The sequence below is a fragment of the Strix aluco genome, chromosome 16 (assembly GCF_031877795.1).
Source record: "Strix aluco isolate bStrAlu1 chromosome 16, bStrAlu1.hap1, whole genome shotgun sequence".
NCBI lineage: Eukaryota > Metazoa > Chordata > Aves > Strigiformes > Strigidae > Strix > Strix aluco.
The window spans coordinates 10,608,667-10,626,707 of NC_133946.1; the positions used below are offsets into that span (position 1 = coordinate 10,608,667).

Consider the following 18,041-nt stretch of genomic DNA (forward strand, 5'->3'; position numbering starts at 1 on the left):
GGGCCGCCCCCGGTTCCGGTTCCGGTTCCCGGTTCCGGTTCCGGTTCCGGGTCCGTCCGGGTCCGGTCCGGTCCGGCGGCGGTGGGGCCGGCGGGGCCGGCGGCGCGGTGCAAGATGGCGGACCTGGAGGCGGTGCTGGCGGACGTGAGCTACCTGATGGCCATGGAGAAGAGCCGCGCCGCGCCCGCCGCCCGCGCCAGCAAGAGGATCCTCCTGCCCGAGCCCAGGTGAGGCCCCGTGACCGTCCGCCCGTCCGCCCCGGCCCTGCCCCGCTGCCCCTTCTCCCGGCGCAGCGCGGGCGCGGCTCCCCGGCTGCGGCCCGGCCCCGTCTCTCAGGGCCAGGCAGGGCCACCGCGGCCCCGCTGCAGCGGGCACAGCCCTCCCGCTCAGCCCGGCACGGCAACACACACACACACCCCCCGCCGCGGGCAGGCATGGCTGTGTGTGCACAACCACCTTCTGTGCGCGCGCACACACACACACACACACACTCCCCCTGCTACACCCTGTACGCGTGTGTCCACAGGTGTGCACGGGCACCCAGCCCACACACACACCCGCCTGGGTGTGCACACACAGACACGTATCCTGCCCAGCACACAGACACACACGCTCCCCAGCCTGCAGTCACACCCTGTGTACACCCACACGCCATCCCCGTACACACCTCCTCTGCCAGGCACACCCGCATCCACTCCCGTGCCCTCCTGCAGCGGTGCACTTGTGCGTGTACACACACACACGTGTGTCCAGAGACGGGCAACGAAGCTGGTGCAGGGTCTGGAGCACAGGTCTGATAGGGAGTGGCTGAGGGAACTGGGGGGGTTTAGTCTGGAGAAGAGGAGGCTGAGCGGAGACCTCATCACCCTCTACAACTCCCTGAAAGGAGGGTGCAGAGAGCGGGGATGAGTCTCTTGACCCAAGGAACAAGTGACAGGACAAGAGGGAATGGCCTCAAGCTGCGCCAGGGCAGGGTCAGACTGGCTCTTAGGAAGTATTTCTTTGCAGAAGGGGTTGTTGGGCGTTGGAATGGGCTGCCCAGGGCAGGGGTGGAGTCCCCATCCCTGGAGGGGTTGAAGAGTGGGGTTGACCCAGCGCTGAGGGATCTGGTGGAGTTGAGAACGGTCAGGGTGAGGTTCATGGTTGGACTGGATGATCTTCAAGGGCTTTTCCAACCCAGATGATTCTGGGATTCTGTGTGCAGAGTGCAGGGGGGTGGCAGCATGTGCACACCTGTGTACACCCCTCATACATCGCACACGTGCAAGGGCTCAGCTGGCACACACAGGACCTGTGCCCTCTCTCTGCGCACACACAGACACACACGCTGAGTTGTGTTGCTCCCCGCTGCCCCCGCGCCTGTGTCGCTCTCATGCACACACCCCCTCCTGCCCACACACCCCCGGTTCACAACTTCCCTTTGCACACCCAGCCTGGCGCACATGCACAGCACAGCATGGCACGCAGCAGCACGCTGCGGGTGACCCACAGCCCCGCACAGCCCTGACACAACACCCACAGCCCAGCCTGGCCCCCGTGCTCCTGGCACACGCACGCAGCCTCGCACGCGTGGGCACATGCTGCCCTGTTCCTCCCCAGGGAGCAGGAGGGAACCCAGGCGTGTGGCCCCAGTCTGCCCTCCTGTGCCTTGCCAGGCACCAGGGAGGGTTTTTTTGGGGGTCCCCTTGGACCCCAGTGCCTGGGGCACCCTGTGCCTGACCCTTAGCAGCGCCCAGCGACATGTCACACTTTTGGGGGGGACGCACACAAGATGGGAGGAGCGGGGGGGACGGGCAGGGCGCTGAGCCCCTCCAACGTCTCCCCAGCATCCGCAGCGTCATGCAGAAGTACCTGGAGGACCGGGGAGAAGTGACATTCGACAAGATCTTTGCACAGAAGATCGGTGAGCTGGGGACACGGCAGGGGGCACCCACAAATACAGGGACACTCACTGTGTCCCTGGGCAAGTGCGGGGGGGGGCTGGATTGGTGGCAGCTGTGACACTGGACTTTCCCCTCTGCCGCTGGCGTGGCCTGGGGGGAGCAAGGGGGCTGTGGGGCTGAGCAGCAGTGCCAGGGTTGAGGGGGGCTGCGTGACACAACCCCCTGCGCCACGTCCCCCCACCCCACGTCCCCCGCCCCGTCACTTCCCCCAGCGCCAGCGTTAACCATCCGGGGCAGGAAGCGCCTCTCACTTCCTCCCGCCGGCTCCGGCGGTTTCCGGGCACGTCCGCCCTACGGCAGCCTGCTCCCTCCACGGTGCCCGCCTGTGTCCCTGCCCCATTGCTCCCCCACTGCACCCCTGCCCCACGGTGCCCTCCAGCCCTGCGCTGCTCCTCCCTGTGCCAGCCGCTGTCCTCGCCTCACTGCGTCACCCTGCCAAACCCTGGCCAGTCCCCAACTTGGCACTTCCCCTTCCCCGTGCCTGGCATGGGGGTGGCTGTGGGGACAGGTGACACCCCAGTGGCCTTTGGCTTGGACTATGGGACTGGCATCTCTCATGCCATGGCTCTGTCCCTGCCAGGGTACCTGCTCTTCCGGGACTTCGCCTTTAACCAGGCAGAGGAGGCCAAGCCCTTGATGGAGTTTTATGAGGAGGTGAGATGGGGGGGATCCATCTGGACAGATCCCCATGGTCACGAGGAGTGTTGGGGGTGGGATTGGTTACCTACAGGACCCCCAGACATGGTACCAAGAGCATGCAGAGTACCCGAGGGTGCCCAGGGGGCTGGGAGGTGATGCCCTGGGTGCCATGGGGAGGTGATAACCATTGGGTGCCCACGGGACGTGGTACCCAGAGGGGCTGGAACCGTGGTTCCCAGCATACCAAGTCCTGGGGGCTGCTCAGCCGTGGGCTGCGCCTGCCCAGTGTGGGGTGAGGACTGTGCCCCTGTGCCATGGGAGCTGTGCCCTTGGCAGATCAAGAAGTATGAGAAGCTGGATTCGGAGGAGGAACGAACTGCCCGGAGCCGCCACATCTTTGACCATTACATCATGAAGGAGCTGCTGGCCTGCTCCCACGTGAGTGCCGTGCTGTGCGGGCACTGTGCCGGCACTACAGTGAGGTGACGTAGCAGGGTGGGGTCCCCAAAACGGGTGGGAGGGGTGTACCCACTGTCCCGAGGTGCTGATGTCTTCAGAGGGAGCTCCAAAACCACTGTGGACTGTTCTTCGGAGCCGCAGCCCTACAAATGGGGGTTCTTCCATGGGTTCCCCAACTTGCACAGCCCTACCTGGCCCCTGGGGGGGGCTGCCTTTCCCCCCGCTGCCTTTTCTTCTTCTGCCCAGGGTGACACGGTCCCATCTTGCCTCACAGCCCTTCTCCAAGAGTGCCACGGAGCATGTCCAGAGCCGCCTGAGCAAAAAGCAGGTGCCCCCAGACCTCTTCCAGGTGGGCATCACCCGGGACAGAGAGGGGGTCCCTGCCACCTCTGGTACTCAGAGGGTTAATCCTTACGGGGGGGCTGGGGGCTGGTGGTGACAGGGGGCCTCAAAGGTGGTGGTGGGGGGTCCCAGAAGGGATGGGCAGGGGGTCCCCAGCAGGTTGGGAGTGAGGGGGATTGCTGGTGGTCCCCATGGGGTGGTAGTCAGGAGACTGAGGGCTAATGGGGGGGCTCCTCAGAGGGTGGTGATTGGGACCCTGGACCTAGAGGTGACCCAGGGTGACAACAGGGTCTTCAGGGGTGGTGACATTGGGGTCCCCAGAGACTCAGGTGACCCTGGGTGGCAGAGGCATCCCCAGGGGCCTGGCAGTGTCAGGGTGGCAGTGGGATATGGGAAATCCCAGGGTTAGAGGAGACCTCATGTCACGATGGGACTTGAGGGGTTTGGGTGACTTGGGTGGCACTGGGGACCCAGCGCTGAGCCCTGTGTGTGTCCCCCCCCAGCCTTACATTGAGGAGATCTGCCAGAACCTGCGTGGGGGCATCTTCCAGAAATTCATCGAAAGGTGAGACGAAAGAAAGTCCCACATGGATCGGAGTGTCCCATCCCAGTGGGGACCAGGGTCTCCCAGCCCAGAGAGGGGCCAGGGGCCCCTCCTAGATAGGAGCTCCAGGAGTGTCTGTCCCCAGAGCAGGGACTTGGGGGACTCTTCTCATCCCCAGCTCTGACCCGGGGTCTCTCTGTTCCCAGCTGGGGGTCCCAGGGGGTGCTGCCTGTCTCCAGACAAGTCCAAGGGGTCCTTCTGCCATGAGATGCATCTTGGGCGGGGTTCTTCAGGGTCTCCACTCTTCCCCTCTCTGTGCTTCATTGCAGTGACAAGTTCACACGGTTCTGCCAGTGGAAGAACGTGGAGCTGAACATCCATGTGAGCAGGGACCCCTGCGCCTCGGGGCACCCCAGGCACCTCTGGGCGCTTCCAGGGAGGGGGACATGGGTGCAGTGACAAGAGCTGCTGCCCCAGGGCTCCCTAGGGCCGGCGTGGGTACCCTTGGACGAACACCCTTAGTCGAACACCCCTCAGGGGCACCCTCACACACCCCCCAGGCTTTCGGTCACTCACAGGTAGCTCTTCCACGCTCACGGGGACGTGAGGAGCAGCCTCCGTGTTCCTCACCTGGGGAAACTGAGGCAGGATGTGGGATTCCCCCCCCCCACACCCCAAACCATGGACACACTCTTGGTGCAGGGTGGGTGCTGTGGGACTCAGGTATCCAGACTCACCCCACCTCCTTCTCACCCCCTCCAGCTCACCATGAACGACTTCAGCGTTCACCGAATCATCGGCCGCGGTGGTTTCGGGGAGGTCTACGGCTGCCGGAAAGCAGATACGGGCAAAATGTAATGGGGGGATGCTCCATTGTGGTGGGGGGGGGGGGCTACAGAGGGATTTGCCTGCGATTGGGGGGGGTCACTGGGGCTGTGGTGGTGGTCCCGAGGACCTCTGCAGTGGTGTTGCCGTGACAACAGATGTTAGGGGGGATGCGGAAGTATCGCCATGGCTACAGGTCTCTGGGGGATACAGGGACGTCATGGCCCGTGGGTGGTAGCTGGATGGCGGTGATGTGACAGTGGGTGCTGGCAGGCAGGGCTGTGGCGACGTGGCAGTGGCACGGGAGGGACGTGGCACCGTGGCTGTGGGCAGAGCCCGGCTGCATTTCCCCCCCTGCCCCCCCCCCAACGGGGACTCTTTGTCCCCAGGTATGCCATGAAGTGCTTGGACAAGAAACGCATCAAGATGAAGCAGGGCGAGACCTTGGCCCTCAACGAGCGCATCATGCTGTCCCTCGTCAGCACTGGGGTGAGGGGACACGGGCACCGGGCAGGGCTGGCACCCTGCTTACGGGCCAGGGGAGGGGGACAGTAAGGGAGGGTGTCCCCGGGGCATTGCCAGCACTGCGTGACCATCTCTCTCCTGCCAGGACTGCCCGTTCATCGTCTGCATGTCGTACGCCTTCCACACCCCCGACAAGCTCAGCTTCATCCTTGACCTCATGAACGGTGAGAGGCCCCAGGGCTGATCCCTGGCTGCTGGACCACTGCTGGCCCGAGCCATGGGCTCGAAGCCCCCCCCAGCCTGCCTGCACTGTCCCTGGGGCACAGAGGGCAGTGCCACGGTGACACCTGGTCCCTGTCATTGCAGGGGGGGACCTGCACTATCACCTGTCCCAGCACGGTGTCTTCTCGGAGGTGGAGATGAGGTTCTACGCGGCCGAGATCATCCTGGGCCTGGAACACATGCACAGCCGCTTCGTGGTGTACCGCGACCTCAAGGTGACTGACCCCATGGGCACCCTCACACCCTGCAGGTGTCCAGAGACCCTGTTGGCATCCTGGGACCTGTAGAAAACCCCTCCTGCCCCTGCCAGGACCCTGTGGGCACCCACAGGTGTCACAGACCCTGCAGGAGCCCTCAAACGCCGTGGGCACTCCCCAAACCCAGAGGGCACCCTCAAGTCCTGTGGGCACCCCCAGAACTCCATGGGACCCTGTGGGTGTCCTGAGACCTCGACTAGGGGGGCACTCTCAGACTCCACCAGTGCTTCCCGGTCCCACGGGCACCTCAATCCTGTGAACACCCCCAAATCCCACGGGCAGTGCTTGGGTTCAGGGGTGACGTGGTGTCTCGGCAGCCGGCAAACATCCTCCTGGACGAATTTGGCCACGTCCGCATCTCAGACTTGGGCCTGGCTTGTGATTTCTCCAAAAAGAAACCCCACGCCAGCGTGTGAGTGTGTGCCTGCGCCCCTGCCTGCCCTGCCCGCCTGCCTGGCACGGCCCCTCACCCTCCTCTGTGCCCTCCCCCTCCAGGGGCACCCATGGGTACATGGCTCCGGAGGTGCTGCAGAAAGGAGTGGCCTACGACAGCAGCGCCGACTGGTTCTCGCTGGGCTGCATGCTCTTCAAACTGCTCCGGGGGTGAGCGTGTGGGCACGGGTGGGTGCCAGCAGGCATGGGTGGGCACCTCTCAGTTCCCCTCTCCCCTCATGCCCGCAGGCACAGCCCCTTCCGGCAGCACAAGACGAAGGACAAGCACGAGATTGACCGTATGACCCTCACCATGGTGAGTTTGGGGCACCCCGGCCTTTGCCCCGTGTGTCCTGGGGGGGTTGAAGCAGGCGTGGGCAGGGTGGGAGCACCCCTGTGCTGCTGTGCACTGGGCGGGGGGGCCTGGAGGGCACAGGAAGGGGGTGTGGGGGTCAGGAACAGCCTCTCCCTGAAGGTGAGCAGTGCCTGGCGTGTGCCCTACATGCGTGTGCACACACGTGAGCAGAACAACACACACGGGTGTGTTCACACACACGCACACAGGTGGCACACGGGTGTGTTTACTGGTGTCTGCGTGTTTCCACGGGTGTGTGTACACACATGGATGGGCTCGTGTCTCTGCGCACACACGTGTGCTCGCCCCGGGAGTGACTGTTCCCTCTCCCGCAGGCCGTCGAGCTGCCGGATTCCTTCTCCCCCGAGCTACGTTCCCTGCTCGAGGGGCTGCTGCAACGAGACGTCAACCGCCGCCTGGGCTGCATGGGGCGCGGGTGAGTCCCGGCGGGCGGCAGCGGGCGCCGCTGTGCTGCCCGGCGCCGGGTTTGCTGCCCGGGGAGCCTGCAGTGCTCACCCCACCTCGCTCCCCAGGGCTCAGGAGGTGAAGGAGGAGCCCTTCTTCAAGGGGCTGGACTGGCAGATGGTTTTCCTGCAGAAGGTGAGAGGGAAGGGACGCACAGGCGAGGCCATGGGGGGGCCCACGGGCAGCCGCCCCGCGCCAACCCCCTCTCTCCTGCCCGCAGTACCCACCACCGCTCATCCCTCCCCGCGGTGAGGTGAACGCGGCCGACGCCTTCGACATCGGCTCCTTCGATGAGGAGGACACGAAGGGGATCAAGGTAACGGAGAAAGGGGCTGAGCATGGCGGGGGTGCGGGCAGCAGCAGGCAGCCCCCCTTCACACCCCCCCCCTAAACCCGTGACCCGGTGCTGCCCACCAGCTGCTGGAGAGCGACCAGGAGCTCTACCGCAACTTCCCGCTCACCATCTCGGAGCGGTGGCAGCAAGAAGTGACAGAAACCGTCTTCGAAGCCGTCAATGCCGACACCGACAAGCTGGAGGCTCGCAAGAAAGCCAAAAACAAGCAGCTGGGCCACGAGGAGGGTGAGTGGGGGCTGCGTTACCCCCCCTCAATCCACCCCACCCCTCTCCCCGCCTCACAACCCCCTGGGCTGACCCTGCCTCTCTCCGCGGCGGCGGGCGCAGAGTACGCCATGGGCAAGGACTGCATCATGCACGGCTACATGGCCAAGCTGGGCAACCCCTTCCTGACGCAGTGGCAGCGCCGTTATTTCTACCTCTTCCCCAACCGCCTCGAGTGGCGCGGGGAGGGCGAGTCGCCGGTAAGGCGGTGGCGGAGGGATTGGGGTGGGGGGGCCGTGGGGCCAGCGCGATGCTCGAGGGGTACAAGAAGGGAATTGGGGGGGGCCTGGGGTGAGGAGGCCGCTGGGCTGAGCCTGTCCCCCCAGCAGTCCCTGCTCACCATGGAGGAGATCGACTCGGTGGAGGAGACACAGGTGAAGGAGCGCAAGTGCATCCTGCTGCGCATCCGCGGCGGCAAGCAGTTCGTGCTGCAGTGCGATGTGAGTGCTGCCCCGGCGCGGGGGGCGGGTCAGGGGCCAAGTCCTGCCAGGCGCTCGCTAGCCCCCTGCTGCCCTTCACTCGCCATCTCCCCTGGGTGCGGGTCGCTCCCGCTGGGCACTCGCCAAACCTTGTTGGCCACTCCTAGCCCTCTATATTTAACCCTCCAAGCCAGCATGGGACACAAATACTGAAAGCTTGGGGTAACCCCAGAGCCCTGACACCCCAGGGGAGCCCCCTGACCACCCCATACCCTGCCCAGGGAGTCCCCCAACCACCCTGTACCCTGACTGAGCACCCTGGGGAGCCCCCCAACCACCCCATACTGTGCCCTGTTGCCCCAGGGAGCCCCTGACCACCCTCTACCCTGCCCGGGGAGCCCCCTACCACCCCCTACCCTGCCCTGTCACCCCAGGGAGCCCCTCAACCACCCCATACCCAGCCCTGGCACCCCGGGGAGCCTCCAATCACCCTGTACCCCACCTGAGCACCCCGGGGAGCCCTTCAATCACCCTGTACCCCTTTGTGGGCACCCCAGGGAGCCCCATCCTAAGCCCTACCCTGCCCTGCCCTGCCCAGAGCGACCCCGAGCTGGCGCAGTGGCGGAAGGAGCTGCGGGACGCCCAGCGCCAGGCGCAGCAGCTGCTGCAGCGGGTGCCGCGGATGCAGAACAAGCCCCGCTCGCCCGTGGTGGAGCTCAGCAAAGTGCCGTTCATCCAGCGCTCCGCCAACGGCCTCTGACCCCCCTTCTCCTCCTCTACCCCCCCTCCCCACCCCGCGCCTCTAATTTATTGGGTTGGGTTCCCGCGTGCCCCCCACCCCCCCGCTCCTTTTTGTCACCCCCACACCAGGTGTTGGAGGACACCCGGTGGTCACCCGCCGGGCACGGAGCTGGCGCTGGGGGGGGACGTGGCGCGGCTCAGCACCTCTTCCCAGCCTCTGTGTGTGTGTGTGTCCCACCCCAAAATCCTCTACAAACTCTCCGGCTAAGATGAAGGCAGCCCCCACGCCCCCCCAATCCTCTCCGTGCCCCCCTCTCCCCGCTTCGCCACCGCTGTATGTGCCAAAATGGGGCAAGTGGGTGCCCAGCTCGGCAGCCAGGCAGGGAACTGGCCAACTCGTCTCACCTGTAGCCTTTCTCCACCCCCCACCCCCCACCCCCTTTCTCTTTCCACGAGCCGGTGTGCCCCCCTTTCACCCCCCCGGCTCTGCTGTGCCCCTCGTGTGGGTGCCAACTCCTCAGTGTGTGCGTGTGTGACTGTGGGTGAGTGTGTGTGTCCCCGGGGGGGCCCCCCCCTGTAAATACTGTGCCACGGGTCCCCTTCACCTGCCCCCCCCCACACCCCAAGCCTGCCCCTGCCGTCCCCAGTTTGGGGGTCACGGGGAGGAGGGGGAGGGGACTGGGAGGAGGCAGCAGCTGGGGGGACCCCCCTAAATCACCCCCATGGTGGGTGTCCCCCAGGGCCCCCCCTCCAAGCAGCATCTGTAAATATTGGTCTCGGGTCGGGCTGCTCATGGCGGGGTTGGGGGGGGCACCGGGCAGGGCCGGGGCTGCTGGTGAATGAGATTTTAATGAGCAGAGACGTGAGAATGGAGGAAAAACAAAAAAACAAAACACATTTAAAAAAAGTTTTTATAATAAAAATCCAGAAAAACACTGTCTGGCTTCACCTCATTGTGAGGGGGGACAGGGGTGTCCCCCCGCCCCCTCAGGGTACCCCAGAGGTGACATATGTCATGTGTGTGTGTTGTCCCCCCCGTGCTTTGGGGACGTACGGGGGTGCAGGGGGGGATCTGGGGGGGAACAGGGGGGTCGGCTCCCCCCCATCGCTGCACTGTCCCCCGTGGGTGACCTTGGCTGTCCCCTTGGTGCGGGGCTGTACAGGCAGCACCTTTCCTGCCCGCACCCTGCCTGCAGGCAGCGCACACCCCCCCTCCCGCCCGCGGGGTGAGGCACCGGCGGGCCCCTAATTCCCGGAGCCGCGGGGCGGGGGGGGGGGGGGATTCGCCGGTGTCTGATACGAGGGTTGTGCCTCGAAATAAACAGCTGCCCCCCCCCCAACACACACACACGCCGGGGGTGGGACGGGACCGGCTCCCCGGTGGTCCCGGGGCAGGAATCGGGGAGTCGCGGAGATACCGGGGAGGGGGGGTGGGGGGTAACGGATCCTCGGCGCGGGGTTGCTCGCTGCAGCACGTCGCGGTGCACCCACACCCGCTGCCCCTCGTCCCTTCTTCTCCCGGTTCCGGGTACCCGGTGTGTGTCCCCCCCCTTCCCCCCCCCTCCCGCCGTACCCGGTGCCGGGCCCCGCCCCGCGCCGCCGCGCTGCGCCGCCGCCCCCGCGCAGCCATTTGCGGGCAGGCCCCGGCGCTGCGGCCCGTCCGCCCGCGCGCTGCCCGTCGCCGTGTGTCCCACCCCCCCCACCCCACCCCTTCTTCTCTCCCCCGCCCCCCCTTTCCCCCCCCTCCTCCCCCCCAGCCCCCCCTTCCTCCCCCCCTCCCCGCTCGCTCTCTCCCAGGGGACATGGTGACGGGATGGCCCGTCCCACCGACACCTTCCCGCTGCACCGGCTCGTCTGGCACAACCGGCACCAGGCGCTGGACAGCGCCCTGCGCACCGGCACGGTGGGCGCGGGGGGGCACCGGGGGCACCGGCACTGAGCCCCGGGCGGGGAGCGGAGAGGAGGGGGGGTGCGGGGAGGAGCGGGGACTGAGAGGTGAGGGGTGGCGGGGGCACTGGGAGAGGGGGGGGGAATGGGGGACTGGGAGTGCTGGGAGCACTGGGGGGAATTGGGAGCACTGGGGGGGAGTGGGGGCACGGGGGACTGGGGGGATGGGGCACGGGGGACTGGGTGACTGGGAGCACTGGGGGGGGGACTGGGGGCGTAGGGAATGAGGGGACTGGGAGCGCTGGAGGGGACTGGGAGTACAGGGGACTGGGGGAATGGGAGCACTGGGGAGACTGGGGGCACTGGAAGCACTGGAGGGGACTGGGGCCACAGGGAACTGGGAGTACTGGGGAGCCTGGAAGCACTGAGGGGGACTGGGGACACAGGGGAGACCAGAGAGACTGGGGGACTGGAAGCACTGGGGAGACTGGAGGCACAGGGGATTGGGAGACTGGGGGCACTGGGGACTGGGAGCACTGCGGAGACTGGGGGACTGGGAGCGCAGGGGACTGTAGCACCAGGGGACTGGAAGCAACTGGGAGCACTGGGACTTGGGGAACTGCAAGCACTGGGATAGGAGCACTGGAGGTACAGGGAGACTGGGGGCTCTGGGGCACTGGGAGAAGTGGGCAACTGGGAAATTGAGAGCACTGGGAGCACTGGGGAGGGGCTAGTGGCACTGGGACAGGGTACTGAGGGGACAGGGAGCATTGGGAGTGCAGGGACTACGTGACTGGGGGGCAGGAGGACTTGAGACCTGGAGGGGTGGGGAGACGGGGGGGGCACAGGGCCTTGGGAGCGGGGGGGATGCGGCGATGGGAGCACGGGGGGGGCACTGGCCAGGGGCACGGACATCCTGGGGTGCTGGGGACCAGCACTGGGGTGCCAGAACAGGGCCCAGGGCTGTGCCAGAATGACGTTGGGGGGGTACTGGGAGGGTTTGGGGGTGCTTGGGGACACCCCAGGCCGGTGACGGTGGCCCTGCCCGTCCACGCAGCACGACGTGGAGCTGCCGGACCCCCGCGGCCGGACCCCGCTGGAGCTGGCCGTGTCCCTGGGGCACCTGGAGTCGGTGCGGGTGCTGCTGCGGCACAACGCCAACGTGGGCCGGGAGAACGCCAACGGCTGGACGGGTACGCGGGCACGGCCGGCGGCCCCTCGCCACCGCTGCCAAGCGGCCTGGGGACACCGTCACGGAGGGTGCGGGGCGCTGGCGGTGGCCCCGGGTGACGGTACCCCCCGCGCCCCAGTGCTGCAGGAGGCGGTGAGCACGGGGGACCCCGAGATGGTGCAACTGGTGCTCCAGTACCGCGATTACCAGCGGGCGACGCGGCGGCTCGCCGGCATCCCCGAGCTGCTCAGCAAACTGCGACGGGTACGGCCCTGCCACCCACCCCCCCACCCCCAGCACTGGGGTCCCACCAGGCTGAGGGATGGAGGGGGGAAAACGGGCACCCCAAGTCTCCCCAGGACCCCCGCCTCCTCCATTCTTCCCCCGGCAACCCCCTGCTTGTCCTGCCAGGCCCCCACCCAAGACTCCGCTCTCCCAAGTCTCCCACGACCCAAGTAGGGACCCCCAAGACTCCCCATCTCCCCCAGTGATCCCAGCAGGGCTCCCCCCCGACTCCTCCAGCGCGCCCCCTCCATGTCCCCCATCTTCTCCGTGACCCCCTCATCTCTTCCAGGCATCCGACTTCTACGTGGAGATGAAGTGGGAGTTCACCAGCTGGGGTGAGCGGGGCCGGGGGGCCAGAGTGCGGTGTTGTGTGTGTCCCCCCCCCCACCACACTCCACCTGATGGAGCGGGGGGGCCCGCAGTGCCCCTGGTCTCCAAGGTGTGTCCCAGCGACGTTTATCGCGTCTGGAAGCGGGGCGAGAGCCTGCGGGTTGACACCACGCTGCTGGGCTTCGAGCACATGACGTGGCAGCGCGGCCGCCGCAGCTACATCTTCAAGGGGAAGGTCGGTTCCAGCTCCCACAGGACACCCCCAGACCCCCTCAGAGACCCCCCAGACCCTGTGTGTCATAAGTAACCCCCACACGGACCCCAAATCCCCTATGGGGACCCCAGTTCCCCCTTCCAGCAGCGCTCACACGTACCAGGGACCTCAGTCCTCTGCAGGGATCCCCGATTCCCCACCAACACCCCCCAAATACCCCTGAAATGCAGCAACCCCCAAGCTTGGGGGTGTTGGGGTAGATGCGGGTGGCAGGGTGACCCCTGTCCCTGTGCACAGACGAGGGGGGCGGTGGTGATGGAGGTGGACCACGACAAGCAGGTGGTTTACACCGAGACGTTGGCCTTGGCCTTGCACGAGCCCGACCTGCTGCTGGCGGCCATGCAGCCCTCGGAGGAGCACGTGGCCGGGCGGTTGACGTCCCCCATCGTCTCCACGCACCTCGACACCAGGAACATCGCTTTTGAGAGGTGGGTTGACGTCCCGGGAGGGTGAGGGGGGGCATGTGGTGGACCCCAGTATGAGGAGAGGTGGGGGTGGGGGCGGTGCCTTGCGGGAAGGGGCCGTGCGAGGGCTCAGATGTGGGCGAAGGGGAAGGAAACGCTTGTGCAAGAGGGCGAGCGGGGGGCTGACACTTCCCCCTCCCCAGGAACAAGTCGGGGATCTGGGGTTGGCGCTCGGAGAAGATGGAGGTGGTCAGCGGCTACGAGGCCAAGGTGGGCACAGTCGGGGGTGGGGGGGGAAGGGGGGACCCCCCAGTGCCTGGTGGGGCTCATCCTGTCCCCCCCCGCAGGTGTACAGTGCCAGCAACGTGGAGCTGGTCACCAAGACGAGGACGGAGCATCTCTCGGACCAGGACAAGTCACGTAGCAAAGGTGACAGCCCCGTCAGCCAATCAGGGAGCCTGCTCACAGCTGGGACACGCCCCCTCCTGGTGCAAGCCCCTCCCCCTAGTGCAAGGTCCACCCCCTTCTTGGGTGGGATATGTCAGGCGTGGAACAGCGTGTGGGGTGTCACCCATCGGGTGTGGGGCACTGTGGGTGCGGGGTGTCACCCATCAGGGTGGGACAGCGTGTGGGGTGTCACCCATCAGGCGTGGGGCACTGTGGGTGCTGGGTGTGACCTGTCAGGCGTGGGTCATTGTGTGGGGCATGACCCCTGCCAGCCCGGGCAGATGTGGGGGTGCCGTGCCCCCCCTGCCCACGCTGCAGCCCTGCACCCCCCGTCTCTCCCCACCCAGGCTCCAAGACCCCCTTCCACTCCTTCCTGGGCATCGCGCAGCAGCACAGCACCCACAACGGGGTGAGCGGTTGGGGTGGGGAGGGTCCCCCAAGAGGGGTTGGGGCGCACCCCCCGGTGCTGGGGGGGGCCCCCCGGGTGCCAGGACTGAGCGGTGGCGGTGTCACCGCAGGCGCCCGTGCTGCAGGCCGCCAGCCCCACCAACCCCACAGCCATCACCCCCGAGGAGTATTTTGACCCCCACTTCGACCTGGAGACCCGCAACATCGGGCGCCCCATCGAGATGTCCAGTAAGGTGCAGAGGTGAGGTCACCGCCACGGGGGTGACACGGGGGTCCCAGGGGACGTGGCACTGGTGTGACAGGGAATGGGTGCAGGGAGGTGACACGGCACTGGGGTGGCAGGAGGACTGGGGGTGGTGACGTGGTCCACTGGGATGTGGTAGAGGGGTGTCAGGAGCCACGGGGGTGGTGACAGGGTCCCAGGGACGTGGCAGTGGGTGTCAGGAGCCACGGGGGAGGTCACAGGGTCCCAGGGACGTGGCAGTGGGTGTCAGGACCCACGGGGGAGGTGACAGGGTACCGAGGGGCGTGGCACTGGGTGTCAGGACCCACGGGGGAGGTGACAGGGTCCCAGGGACGTGGCAGTGGGTGTCAGGAGCCACGAGGGAGGTGATGGGGTCCCAGGAACATGGCCCTGGGTGTCAGGACCCACGGGGGAGGTAACAGGGTCCCAGGGGCCGTGGCAGTGGCGGGGTCCCCGTGCCCACGCCAGTGCCCGGGCAGGTTCAAGGCGACGCTGTGGCTGTGCGAGCAGCACCCGCTGTCGCTGGCGGAGCAGGTGACGCCCATCATCGACCTCATGGCCATCTCCAACGCCCACTTCGCCAAACTGCGCGACTTCATCACCCTCAAACTGCCCCCCGGCTTCCCGGTCAAGATCGGTGAGGGCGGGGCCGGGGGGGCAAGGCCGGGGGGGCGGGAGGGCGGGGCTTATCTCGGGTCGGGGCCACTGACCCCTGTACCCCCAGAGATCCCCCTCTTCCACGTGCTCAACGCCCGCATCACCTTCAGCAACCTCTGCGGGTGTGACCAGCCGCTGGGCTCCGTGCGGGTGTGCGCCCCCCCCCAGCCCCCTGGCACCCACCCCCCTGGCACCCACCCCCCCAGCACCCAGCCCCCCGGCCCCAGAGGTGAGCCTGGGGGAAACTGGGGGTGGGGGGGCCCTGGAGGCGGGTACATGTGGGATGGGGGGTGCCCTGGAGGTCTGCGGGGGGGTAGGGGTCATCCCAGGGGTGGTGGCTGTGGGTGCTGGGTGCTGGGGGGGGATCCCTGGGTTGGGGGTGCCAGGTCTGGGGGGTGTCAGGGCCTGTGGGTCCTCTGGACACAGGGTGGCATGGCCGTGGGGTGCAGGGTGCTAGGGGGTGCTCAGGAGCATGGGGAGCCCATGGGTGTGGGGTGCCACGGGTGTGGGATGCCATGGGGTGCTGCAGGGCGCCGCGGGGTGCTGTGGGGTGCCAGTGCTGTGAGATGCTGAGGGGTGCTGTGAGGTACCGTGGGGTGCCACAGGGTTCTGTGGAGTGCTGCAAGGTGCCATGGGGTGCTGTGAGATGCTGCGGGGTGCCATGGGACACCATGGGATGCCATGGGGTACTGTGGGACACCATGGGTGCCACGGGTGCAGGGTGCTGTGGGATGCCAGGGGGTGCCATGGGGTGCTGTGGGACACCATGGGGTGCTGTGGGGTGCTGTGAGATGCTGTGGGGTGACGTGGGACACCATGGGATGCTGTGGGGTGCTGTGGGGTGACGTGGGACACCATGGGATGCTGTGGGGTGCTGTGGGACAGCGTGGGGTGCTGTGGGATGCCGCGGGGTGCTCACACGGCACCCCAACGTCTCGGTGGTGCGGCAGGCTGGCCCTTCCCATGCGAGGTGGAGGCGGGGGTGTTCGAGGTGCCGGCGGGGTACACGGTGCTGGGCGCGGGGCGCAGCGAGCCCCTGCGGGACGAGGACGACGACCTGCTCCAGTTCGCCATCCAGCAGAGCCTGCTCGACGCCGGCACCGAGACCGACCAGGTGCGGCCACGCGCCTCTCCCGGGGATGGCCACGCCCACGGCGGGCTAAGCCACGCCCGCCAACAGCAGGCCACGCCCCCTAGGCGCAGGCCCCGCCCCTTAGTCCCGCCCCACCCCCCCGCAGGTGACCATTTGGGAGGCGCTGACCAACACCCGCCCTGGCGCTGACCCGCCCCCCTATGATGAGGAGCTGCAGCTGGAGCGGTGAGGCCACGCCCACATGGGGGCGGGGCCTGTGCATGCCCCGCCCACCCCGTCTGGGGAGGGGCCTTAAAGGTGTCAGGGTGGAGCAGGAGGAGGAGCCTTGGGGTGTGGCTAAAGGGGAGGGGCTTTCCTGGTGGGTGTGGTCAATGTGGGCAGGGCTACGTGTGGGTGTGTCCACACGGGGTGGGGATGGGTGGGCGTGGTTTCCGCGAAGGGGCGTGGTCTCAGCGGAGGTGGGCGTGGCCACAGTGCCTGTCCCCGCAGGGCCCTGCAGGAGAGCATGCTGCTGCAGGCGGGCCCCAGCGCTGACCCCCCCTCCGCCGGGACCCCCCCCGGGGCGGGCGGCGGCAGCCCCCCGGCACCCCCCGGTTACAGCAGCTTCGCGGAGCAGCTGCGGTTGGCCATGGCGCTCTCGGAGCGGGAGCAGGAGGAGCGGGAGCGACGCCGGCGCGAGGAAGACGAGGAGCTTCAGCGCATCCTGCGCCTCTCCCTCACTGACAAGTAGCGGCGGGGAGATCCTGCACGGGGACATGGATGTCCCCCGCGTGGAGTTAGGGGGGGACAGGGACACCACCCCCCCCCTGCCGGCACCGCCTCGCACGGGGACAGCTCGGCGTGGGCACCGTCCACACACCAGGACACCCCAAATCGGGCATAGCCCTGCCTGGGGACCAGCCGGTGCCGGGGTGACACCCCCGTGCCAGGACGCCCCTGATGTGGGCGCAGCCCCCGCATGGGGGGGAATTGATCCAGGGATCCTCCTACCCCCGGGACCCCAATCCAGGGCTCCCCTCCCGCCAGGTTCCAACCTCAGCCCAGGGACCCTGATCTGGGGACCCCCCACCCCCGGGACACCCCTATCCCCAAGGACCCCCCCACCCAGGGACCCCCCCCTTCCTCTTCAGTGTTGTACATTGACCCCATGGGGGGAAGGACAGACCCAGGGGGCCCCATGGGACGCGGTTGACCTTCTTTGAAGACACCCCAGCTTTGGGGGCCGCGAGGCCAGGCAGGGACCCCCAGGCCTCATCCCTCGGTGGCAGTGGGGGGGGCCGGGGGGCCCCGGATGTATGTACATATACATATACATATATATATATACATGGGTGTGTGCAGACTGTGCCTGGAGGGGTGGGGTGACCCAGGGGGTGGAGCCTGGAAAAGGGGGTGGGGCCCAGGTGAAGGGGCGGGGCCAGCAAACATGTGGGTGGCACTGGTCGGATCCCTCCCCTTCAACCTCCCCCCCCAAATTTGGCCTTGTGCCCCATTCCCTCCCCTGAGCTTAATTTATTTAATTTATCCTTCTTGGGGAGACCCCTGCCCGGGGAGGGGGGCTTGGCTGGGGACCCACTGCTGAGCCACGGGGGGGAGCCCAGGGCAATGAGGGTCTGGTCTGGGGTGGGGTACCCTCTCCCGGGGTGGGGGTGAGGGTTGCTGGGTGCAGGGGGTCATTGGGGGGCTGGGACCCCGGGGCAGGGCGGGGGGGGGACACGTGGCCAAGGGACCCAGAGCGGTGCCAGGGTGAGGGGCTCCAGGGAGGGGGGGGATCCTGGGGGGCTGGGGACCCTCGGGAGGCGGGGGGGGTGCCCCTCGTGGAGGGGTCCCAGGGGCTGCAGGGTGAATTCGGGGTGGGGGGGGGTCCAGGGGCAGCACGGATGGGGGTCCCGGGTGGGAAGGGGGGGGGGGCTCTCGGGGAGGTCCCGCTCCCATTGGAGGGCGATCCAGGGGTTGCCGGTGCGGTAGTTCCGGGGTCGGAGCGGGGTGGGGGGGGAGAGGGTAGCGGGGGGCCGCCGCGGGCCGGGCCGTCGCCGGGGCCCGTCCCCGGGACC

The 18,041-nt window shown here is 67.4% G+C and overlaps 2 protein-coding genes across 9 annotated transcripts; both read left to right on the forward strand.

The window, feature by feature from the left end:
* Positions 1 to 9,722, forward strand: GRK2 (G protein-coupled receptor kinase 2). 2 transcript variants are annotated; one of them, XM_074842029.1, is made up of 21 exons: positions 1 to 227; positions 1,827 to 1,903; positions 2,524 to 2,597; positions 2,919 to 3,020; positions 3,316 to 3,390; positions 3,887 to 3,948; positions 4,257 to 4,308; positions 4,690 to 4,781; positions 5,142 to 5,241; positions 5,363 to 5,441; positions 5,584 to 5,714; positions 6,074 to 6,168; positions 6,252 to 6,359; positions 6,438 to 6,504; positions 6,879 to 6,979; positions 7,077 to 7,143; positions 7,229 to 7,324; positions 7,426 to 7,588; positions 7,691 to 7,827; positions 7,957 to 8,067; positions 8,645 to 9,722. In XM_074842029.1, exons 1-21 carry the CDS (start codon positions 115 to 117, stop codon positions 8,804 to 8,806), a joined length of 2,064 nt encoding a protein of 687 aa, XP_074698130.1. In that variant the 5' UTR covers positions 1 to 114; the 3' UTR covers positions 8,807 to 9,722. The 2 variants fall into 2 exon arrangements, with proteins under 2 accessions (XP_074698130.1, XP_074698129.1); XM_074842028.1 differs by having other exon boundaries at positions 2 to 227; positions 7,954 to 8,067.
* An 813-nt stretch (positions 9,723 to 10,535) lies between these two features.
* On the forward strand, positions 10,536 to 17,321 carry ANKRD13D (ankyrin repeat domain 13D). Of its 7 annotated transcripts, none has more exons than XR_012625408.1 (15): positions 10,536 to 10,690; positions 11,732 to 11,867; positions 11,985 to 12,109; positions 12,420 to 12,465; positions 12,553 to 12,695; positions 12,972 to 13,162; positions 13,342 to 13,408; positions 13,486 to 13,567; positions 13,933 to 13,994; positions 14,104 to 14,234; positions 14,717 to 14,874; positions 15,005 to 15,123; positions 15,845 to 16,008; positions 16,133 to 16,212; positions 16,477 to 16,655. XR_012625408.1 is itself a non-coding variant. In XM_074842245.1 (15 exons), the coding sequence occupies exons 1-15, from the start codon at positions 10,601 to 10,603 to the stop codon at positions 17,187 to 17,189; spliced, it is 2,340 nt and encodes a 779-aa protein (XP_074698346.1). In that variant the 5' UTR covers positions 10,536 to 10,600; the 3' UTR covers positions 17,190 to 17,321. The 7 variants fall into 7 exon arrangements, 4 of the variants coding, with proteins under 4 accessions (XP_074698346.1, XP_074698348.1, XP_074698350.1 ...); XR_012625409.1 differs by having other exon boundaries at positions 16,462 to 16,542; XR_012625410.1 differs by having other exon boundaries at positions 16,487 to 16,530.
* Positions 17,322 to 18,041: the final 720 nt, after the last annotated feature.